Genomic DNA, 10,241 nt, shown 5'->3' on the forward strand with positions numbered 1-10,241 from the left:
CCCAAGCTAGGCATTAGAGCTCAACCTCAACCACAGGCTATGGCTCCTCCTACTGCTGGAAGGTATAATGAGCAGATGGCTTGCAGGTATAATTGGGCTTATTTTGATGCAAATAGGAGATCGCAAGCGATGATTCATGACTCCCTTTGTAAGTTATACCACCACAAGTGCAATCCGGAGGATGTTCCTACTTTCCGACCAATGAGGAGTATGAAGCTCATTGTGCATGGCCCGCGGAGAGGCCATTTTTCAGAGAGGGGGTGGATGAGGAGGCCGAAGAGGATGAAGAGGCAGAGGAAGATATGGAGCAAGGAGAAGATGATTGAGGATGTTATGCTAATTTTATGTTGTTTAGTTTATGTTTAGTTTTTGCTATTTCTTTTATCGTACTACTTTAACTTTATGATTAAGACTTGGTAGCATTTTAGTTTAATATTGATGTTTGATATTTTGTTCCATCCGTATGCGGATGAGGTTTTGTGTTGTACTTTGGTGGCCATGGGTGCCACTCGAACATATTTTGTAGGCAACTTATGCCTTTGTTTAATTAAGTTGAATGTTTTAAGTATTTTGTTCTTTTGTGGGCAATTTATGTCCTTGTTGTTATTTTAAGTATTAATTTTAATGTTGTTAGTATAGTATTGTGTTTTTAGTAGTGTTATTTAGTTTGTTTAGGATTATTAGTAGTATATAGAATGTATATAAATAAGATTTCTTTTATATTAAGTTAGGTTAGTTAGCATATTTTGGTTAATTGTAGGTTAGGGTGTACATATATTGTATATATGGTGTATATAAATTTTTTGTGTTTGTCTTTGAAATAGAAGTTATGCTCTAAAGAAGCAAAGTTGTGCCAAGGTGTGTCAACATCAAATTGGGATGGTGATGATAATATTCTTGATGATGTACATACCAAGGTAAGAATTTTATTGCTTTGTAGATTAGAATATGACTATGGATTAGGTGCTTTACATAAATTTTGAGCCACATTGCATTTTGTAAATCTTGTTTATGCTTGAATCACTTTGTACAAAAATAAGAGTGTTCTAGCAATAGGTGTTAACTCAAATGATTCATGTTTAATCTTGTTTTGTTATGAGACATTAGGACTTAGAAGGGATCGAGGAAATTTTTTTTGAGCACTACAAGAAAAACCACCATAAAAAGGGCTACCCGTGAGAATGTGATCATTTGCAACCAATTTTGAGCCTAAAAATTTATTTTTGACAAGTGAATCAAAGAAAAATGCAATAAATTTTGAATGATAAGAAAAGAAAAGTCTTGATTCACTTGAAAACTTTCTTTGGTAAACACTTAACCCAATAGCAATTGAACCTTAAATGGAAAGCATTGATGTCTTGATGGATAGAAATGTTTAAAGTTGGGGAGAGAGGTCTACTAAAGATAAGAAAAAGAAAGAAAATGGTGGTGCAATGCATTCTTTGAAAAAGAAAAGAAATGAAAAAGAGAAAGAACAAAAAGTAAAGAAAGAAGAAAAATCTAAATGATTCAAAGAAATGAAAAGAATGCATTGTGTGTTGAAGAACAAAAGGGTAACAAATATGTAGTTGTGTAAATAAATAAATAAATGCTTTCCATGATCATTCACCCTTTTTGTTTCAATGGTCGTGTACATATATTATCACTTGTTTGGAACCCAGGCCAAGTTACAACCGAATGAAGCCCTCAGTGATCTTTTTGTCTATTGTTTCGTGTGCATAGTATAGATGAATATATGAATTGTTTTGGATGTGTGTAATACGGTGGGAGAACTGACTTTTTTGAAATGTCGCGGTTAAGCAAGAGTCGCCACCGACTTTTATTTTATCCAATTGGAAAGGCAAAAAGAACAGGAAAGACCTTTGAAAGATTTTGAGTTCGGGGGGTAGGTTATACAAAGGGAAGGTGTGAGCACCCTTTGTATCCATGGTTATCCATGGGCTCTTAATTGCTTAGCTCACTTGTTTGTTTGAATTGTTTGAAAAAAGTGTCGTGTGTGAATTGAAAAGATTTGAATAAGGACTTTAGCTTGTAAATAAGCGTAGCCTTTTGGAAATCGTTTTGAAAAGGAGGTGTGCAAAGCATTTTGAATTTTGAATTGAATGTGAGCAAGCATTTAAGAACACCTACCCTAAGATTGTCTTTCTTGTTCTTTAAGTCTTTCGGGCGAAAGAGTCTATCCATACCATGAGAGGGCAGGAAGTCTTTCAATTGGATGTGCGGGTCATCGAAGGGTCATCGAGAATTATCGTTCGCCTCAAGATTGTACCTACCATAAAGAGGGCAGGTAGTCTAAGGGAAGGATATAATAGTCATTTAGGCAATAGTAAGGACACCTTAGCATTCGAAGGGACTACCACCTTTTAATCGAGGGACGAGATCATATTTATCGTAGGCAACTCGAAGGGACTATGATCTTTTATCGGAGGGACATGGTGATTTTGAATCGAAGGCATCAAGCTAAGGTATCCCTATATCCGAGGGACTTGACTATTTTTGATCGAGAAGGCAGCAGAAGAGGAGTTACCCTAAAGGTGGGTGTATGCAGCAATCACGTGATTGTATTCAAATATTTATCTCGAATTAGTGAGCTACGTTCAATTAATTACCTTGCACTCCCTATTAACTAACCACGCAGTTAATATAAGCAGAATTAAAGGCAGAAATTTAAAAGTCCTACGCTATTACAATAAACACCTGTGGGCAGAAAAATAAAGGCGGAAAATAAAACCTACAACTATTACAAGAAAATTTATTGCGACCTATACACTTTTTCTAGAATTTAAATGGCAGAAAAATAAATAATTAAATAAATGGCATAAAGGCAGAAATTAAATAAAGGCATTCGACAATCATTGGAGTTTTTGAGATGAGAAAGGAAGACCGCATTTACAGTTAAAAAATTAGAGGTAAAAGTATAAGCCTAAAAATAAAATGCTAGCCTAAAAAGAAAATGGAGAGAACACTAACCTTAAAAACCTAATGGTTAAGAAAAACCTTGTGGCTGAAAACCTAAGCCTACAGTTAATAGACAACACCTACCTTAAGATTTCTAGGGCTATCTATGGTCTTTGAAGTTGAGGGTAATCCTAAAAAAACTAATTAAAATTAAACCTAAATTATTTATCCTAATCCTCATTGATTAATTAATCCTAAACTATTAAATTAATTGACTAACTAAAAATTAATATCAAACTAATTATTAAATCGAAAATTAATTAAAAAAAAGAAAGTTAATCCTTATTATATTAATTAACTGAAATTAATAAAAACTAACCTAAAAAACTAAAATTATCAATGTTAATTTTATACTATTAATCAATGGTTAATTAGAAAAAAAAAGATAATTAATGGTTTAAATAAAACACAAACAAAAAGAAAACAAAAAGAAAACAAAGAAAATAATTAAAAAAAAAAAAGAAATCTGGGCGCTGGGAATCTGATGTGAGGACTTCTTGAAGGTCTATGGTGCGCCGCTGTAACAGATGCATTGGATCTGGAACGATGGAGATCAGATGGCTGGTAAGTGAAGGTGCGTCGTGGCCCTCCTTGGGCGTGTCGCATGGAATTGGTAAGAAAGAGCCTTGTAAAAATTAAATTGTCTATTGAAGGGTTCGAACCCACTACCCTTAGACCGCCAAATCCTCTCTTTCGCCACTAGTGTTGCGCTTGCTAGCTGCAAATGAACCAACCAGAAATTAAGAAAAGCACAAAATATGATAACTGGGGTCAGTCAAACAATAAGCAAAGTCAGTGGGGTCCCTGGTCTTTTGCGTGTTGGCCAATGAGGGAAAGAGAGAGGGTGTTGAGAAGGTTGACCGGCCAATAGCGAATAGCCACGCGCGCACTTGGAAGTCAGACTCGCTGACCAACGAATGGATCGTCACCACGTGTAAGGGTGTTGCTCATCTTCTTCACGAAAAATTGCAGGAATCTTAGCTACGATTCTGGGACGTTTTAGCTACGGCTCTGGCTTCGACGTTTCGTAGCGAATCTGCAACAATGCAAAACTCGAAAAATAGACGTTAGCACCAAAAGAAAGCGCCCAGATCCTCATGAAATCTTCCCCTAAACACGAGTGTGGTATTAGTTTCTGGAGAATCCTCCTGTAACTATCCATACGAAGCTCACAAGCTCCCTTGCCCTAACAATGGCAAGTGATCGTCCGGCCACCAAAAGCTGCGAGTGAATGATCAAATCGCTTCTAATACATCATACGAACACGTTAGTAACGTTAGTTTTAATCGAAACAAACGATAAGATCAAAAACGATAATAAACATGTTTTGAGAAATATGAATGTGTATGTGCAGCTATAGGACGAGCATGGGACTGTACAAGGAACGCTTCCTACCTTCCCTTACCTGAAGAACAAGACTGGATGATTATAAAACTATGAAGAGGTCTGCCAATCAAGTTTTTGAAAATTGTAAACTTTAGGTGTAACTTTGCACTTGGAAACCCTAGTCCTTTGGCTCCCTTTTTTTCGTGTCCCTCTTTCAGAATAAATAGCATATATATAGAGGAGCATATTAGGGTTAAAAACTTGTAGAGAAAGCCATTCATTGATTGGGAAAATATTTGATTGGATCTTGCATGAAGACTTTCCAATATTGGCCAATTTGCTCCTTCTCTTTCCAATCTCAATCTCCACGAAATTAGATCAAATATATTTTTGATTGTTGATTTAACTTGGTTAAAATACTCTCTCTAATCAAATCTTTGATTTTTATTTGAATTACTTGAATTATATCAATTTCAAATGAATGAAAAATTCATATAAAATCAAATAAATCTCATAAATTCGTGGAAATTGGATTTCATAGCTTTGATGACTTGGTAACCAAGATTGGATCTTAAAAACTTAGGCACAGTTGCAAGAGAATCCATTTTGTCCATTATTTGCTTCATATTTTTCAATCAAATTTATCCAACTTTGACAAGACATATCTCTCTCAATTTTTTAGTTATGGAGGAGTTCTAGGACTTTTTGGAAACCACAAGATGTCCTCTACAAGCCACTTTGGGATCTTTTTCCCATTTGGAGATTTTATCTTGATGATATGGCTCCTGACAAAAAACAACTTTTTGCGAGCTTCTAGAAGGACCTGTAATGTTTTGGCTTATATCTCTCAAATGAAGCATTTTTTGCCTTGGCTTTAGAGAGACAAAGTTGTAGATAATTCAATTTACTTAAAAATGAGCTTTGGATGGAAAATTTCTGATGTTCCATGTGAAAGTTATGGCTGGTCAAAGTTTAGTTGACTTTAGGTCAAAAACCCTAACTTAGAAACTTTAGGTTTTGTTGATTTCTGAACTTTCCTTGATGAATCATGATCAATCCTTGATCAAATGATGAATTATACTTCAAAATAAGGATGTTGACAAAAAAATCAGGAATTTTGAGTGTACTTTGACCACTGTGGACTTTTAGGTCAAACTAGTCGACTGTTGACTTTCTGAGCAATTGACTGAGCAAACTTGTACTGTGAGACTTGAAACTTGGTATAGGAACTCTTTGGGACATATGGGAAGCCATGAAGTCCATTTGAGGCGTCAGAAGTTGATTTTCTCCTTGAGAAGGTCAAAACCCTAGCTGAAGGGCTGTTGCTTAGGAGAGTGTACACTCAGTCAAGTCTTGAGCTTTTGTCATTTAGATGAGCTTGAATATGAAAATATGATGGGAAAATTTTGGGGTATGACAAATTTTGGAGACTAAAAGAAGAAGTTGTGTATCAGAAGGTCCGCTAAACGGACCACTAGCGCGCTTATGCTCCAAAGTTTCATCACCCCGCTTGAAGCGAGGCTTGGCAGAGGCGAAATCCAAATTTGAGTCCGCTTAGGGGACCCATTCGCTTAGCAGATGCTGAAGACAAAACATATATTTTGGGATGTCCGCTTAGCGGACCTAGGCCGCTTAGAGGACCTACTTTTTGGTCACTTGTGTTTAGGCACTTTAACATGATATTTTGGGGTTCTTACCTACTTTTAACACAACATACTTTTACAAAAAGTTAGGGCAAGAGAAAAGAGGAGAGAAAAAACCATTTTCAAGTGAATCTTCAAGATTTCAAAGCATCTTCTTTCATCTTTCTTTGAGTTTGATGCTACCAAATCTTGTTTTGTTGCTTGTTGTTGAAGCTTCCACGGCTATGGAGAGCTAAGTTTCATCTTGTGTCAAGATTAGAGGTAGTTAGTTTGTAAATATGTATTTTCTTTGATCTTTTGTATATGAACTTGGTTGATGATTAATATATGGTGAATATCTTGTTATTCATGTTATATTTGTTGTTTTGGATCACTATTGAGAGATATGTTTCAAATCTTGACCTAAAGGATATTCATCTATCAATAAACAAACTCTAGAGAAAGATTTGTGAGTTGATAATCACTTGTATCAAGCTTTTAAGATTATCAAGTTGATTATCGGCATGAGAGATCATCTGACGGTTAATATGATAATAATCACAATATTACTTTAGAGATAAACGGTATCGAGAGGATACGTGGTTGTATTAATCATTAATAGGTTCGTATACATGATTCTTAGAATACATATGAAGCAAACTAATGAACACCAATCTTGGCACAGTTTACTCAAATTGTTTTCAAACCCTATTTTATTGTCTTTATTAACTTTTCATGCTCTCTACATTTTATGTCACCAAACTTTTATCCAACCTTAACTCAAAATACACTAAACTGTAGAACGGTGGTAGTATTGCATCAATCCCTAAGGAAACGATAAAGGAAATACTTATCATATATTCTAACAAGTGGAGAGGGGTGAGATGGCTCGACATCTGCGTGACTGCAGGGGAGCTTATTATTTATTGTAGTGGTTATACGATATATTTGTGCATCATCGTGCTGCTAGTAGCTGGGCTTTTGCGACCAGGGCATATCTTATGATGTTGGTCGGTTGTATGATTTTTGGGTACAAGACCTTTACTCTTGTTGAGGCCCGATATTTGCTGCTGTTTAGAGACTTAGAGAGAATTAGTGCTTACAGATGGGCATCTGCTGCACTGGTCACTCTCTATAGATATTTTAGAGATGCATCTATGTTTAGTTGCAAGCAGTTAGGTGGATATCCTACTCTTCTATAGGTATTTATGTTATTTTAATTTTTATCCTTTAATTAATTGTATGTAAATTCATATATTTTTATTTATATTATTTAATATATGTATATTAATTTATATGATATAATTTATTTGGTAACAATGTTGGATTCATGAGTACTTTCCCACACTTGGAAGGAAAGGAGAGAACTGGCGTCCATCTGAAAATTATGGGCTTCCTCGGGCGATGAGATGGTCGTACAAGCAAGGAGCCATGAAGTTGGATCAGTTGAGACCGTTTTTGGACTAGCTGACTCCTACAGACGTCATATGGCGCCCATTTGAGGATTACAGACGTCGTCTTCAAGATATTGCAACCATACACCATAATCAACCTCATTACTAGCCCATACAACATCTTTCCACAATGTGTCTATCGTCTCTTGCATGTCTTTCATCACATATTCCTTGCATTTCATCCCAACATTTTTGTTAATGTGAAAACGACATAGCAAGTTATGCATCGTGGGAAACACAACTTCAACTGCTTTCATCAAAGCAAGATCTCTATCCGTCAAAATCACTTGTGGACCCATATCTTTCTTCACAAACAATTGCTTCAGCTTATCCAAGACCCAACAATAACTCTCTGTATGCTCACACTCCATATAAGCAGATGCAACCGCAAATGTCAACTCGGTCGATGTCATGCCAACTATTTCAAACAGAGGTTGTCTATATTTGTTGGTCTTATATGTGGCGTCCATAATCAAGACAGTTGGAAAAAGATTCAGCAACTTTACCGAATCTCGATGAGCCCAAAAAATCTCTCAAAACTTTCGAATCATCCCTTTTCCTACTCCAATAAATATAGTTCGCCTCCTCTATAAGCTTAAGCAAATGTTGTATCTCACTTCTTGGACCTCTTATCTCTACTTATATCACACTCTTATGCTTGTATATTTGCGTGATACGAGTGACATTTTCAGGATCTCGCTCTTGCAAGGAAATCAATATGTGTATAGGCGGAACATGTCTCTTTGTCAAATCAACAACATACTGCTTCTCATCTGTTGTCAACCTACCAACAAATGAATGACCTTCTAATCTAACTGGTAAACCATGATTATGAACTCTACATTTTACATCAACCTTCCATCCAAACCCATCTTTTGCTGGAGTCGACCTGATTTTGAATGGACATCCATGTCTCTTAGTAGCACTTTGAGTCTCAATTTTATCCTTATATTTTCCCCCTTTATCGCACCCAAATATCACTTTGTTGCTTCTTCCTCTTTTGCCTATTTCGGTGTCCAAACGGGTGATGATAATGGTCACTTTATTATTGATTCCAGTTTCTTTAACCTATCAGATAACCTCTTCCCGTATGACAAATCTTTGTGAAGTTGTGAAAGCATCGGTGGTATCTACAGTTGTCTCGTTTTTTGACAAATCTGGAGCAGAATTTCCATACCTGAAAAAAAACATAAAAAAATTCAAAAAAATGGCAAAAAGCATTCTGGAAGACATATGAAAAGAGTTTCGGAAACACATTCCGGAATGCATTGGTAAACTCTTCCGGTTTGCAAAAGAGCGTACCAGAACACTTTATCAAAGTGTTCCGGTTTGGTTTTCATCTTTCCAGAACAGTTTTAGAAAGACTTCCGGGTGGTTTTTCTTGTGAATCGGAAGAGTTGGGGAATGAGTTGCGGTTTGTTTATTTACATATCGGAAGACTTGCATAAAGTGTTCCAAAATTGAGGCGCGTAGGGTGCAGTTTTTCAGATTTTTTGGACTTTTTGAGTGAATGGTAAAATAGTTAATAACTTTAGGGGGTAAAATTCCCCCCCCCCCCCCTCATAAGCCCAATATCACACTTTTTTGACCATGTTGACTTGCCTTGACTCCAAAAAACATTGTGGGCTCTTGGCATTAAGGCTTAACTGATTTGCTTCTCGCTCCACACCCCTGGCTTTACATTTTTTTTATTAATTATTTTTCCTTTTAATTTTTTATGCTTCTCTTGAAAAATAATAAATAATAAAGAATATAAAATGTCATAATATTTTTAGAAATTATTTTAGCATTTTATTTTCTCATTTTTTCCCAATGTTTTAACTCAAAATATGGCCATGACCTTAATGCTTCTTTTGTGCTTAATTTTTGTGTGTGCTTGATGCTTAATCTTGCTTGATGATTGTTTGCTTATGTGTTAACATGTTTCTTTTCTTTTAAAAGACAAAAAATATTTTTCTTAATAAAATAAAAAAAAATACGTAATAAATATGATACGTATAAATTTGTCATGAGCATTAAGTATATAGGAAAAGATGAGCAGGAGTTATTCCTTACCTCTTCTTAGAGTATTTTGTATATGAGACACTTGGCTCATTTGTACGGAATACTCGCTCTCATATCATAGAATTTAGTATTATATGTATCCCAAACAATATCAAAACTAAAGTAGAATATACTAAAATACCCCCAGACCTTGAGTATCATTTGATGTATCTCCTAACAAAACACTTCAACAAATCCAAATCCTTTTGCCTCTTGGATTTTCTCTTTAACCTTTTCATACAAGGGCATGTTATTTACGTTCTATCTCAACACAGGCTATGCCTAATGCTAGAACGTGAACGTGAACGTTAACATTGTCCATAAAATACACATAACAAACAAGCCTTTTTCGAGACGAACTACTGAACTCTGATTTCTTCATTGCACATTGAAGATACGTAGGCACAGGGTTCAGGAAATCTTGGCGAGTTCAATAATAATAACCTTTTCTTTTTTTTAATCAATTCATTTATGAATTCCCTTAGCAAGTTAGTCTTTAGATAAACACACCATTTGATTAGAACAACCAGAGTGGATCCCGTCGAGTATAACAGATGTAAGGGGTGCTAATACCTTCCCATTGCGTACTTAATTCCCGAACCCGAATTTGGTTGTGATACCATGTTCTTTCCCTTCTGAGGTTTTCTCGATGTTTTCCTTTCTCCTTTGGGATAAATAAAGTTCGATGGCGACTTTGTATTTTTTGCGGTAGCGACAATCACTTATAGATATGTTACCTCGGTTTTTTATAACACCAAGGTAAAATGTGGTTAATTTTATCAAAAAATTCAAATGAGGCGCTCCCAAGACATATACTCTCGGTTTTTAACATGTTCAA

At 35.6% G+C, this 10,241-nt stretch overlaps 1 protein-coding gene across 1 annotated transcript; it reads right to left on the bottom strand.

Moving 5' to 3' along the window:
- Positions 1-7,999: 7,999 nt before the first annotated feature.
- LOC131640554 (uncharacterized) lies at positions 8,000-9,984 on the bottom strand. Its single transcript, XM_058910950.1, has 3 exons — positions 9,977-9,984; positions 8,495-8,537; positions 8,000-8,428 (listed from the first exon to the last, which is right to left on the bottom strand). Exons 1-3 carry the CDS (start codon positions 9,982-9,984, stop codon positions 8,000-8,002), a joined length of 480 nt encoding a protein of 159 aa, XP_058766933.1.
- Positions 9,985-10,241: the final 257 nt, after the last annotated feature.

This window comes from Vicia villosa, unplaced genomic scaffold (genome assembly GCF_029867415.1).
Source record: "Vicia villosa cultivar HV-30 ecotype Madison, WI unplaced genomic scaffold, Vvil1.0 ctg.003190F_1_1, whole genome shotgun sequence".
NCBI lineage: Eukaryota > Viridiplantae > Streptophyta > Magnoliopsida > Fabales > Fabaceae > Vicia > Vicia villosa.

Bases quoted from the DNA above. Each gene is read 5' to 3' on its own strand.
- LOC131640554 (XM_058910950.1), bottom strand. The intron at 8,429-8,494 runs GTAGATACCACC...GTTATCTGATAG, and splicing joins TGTCAAAAAACGAGACAACT to GTTAAAGAAACTGGAATCAA.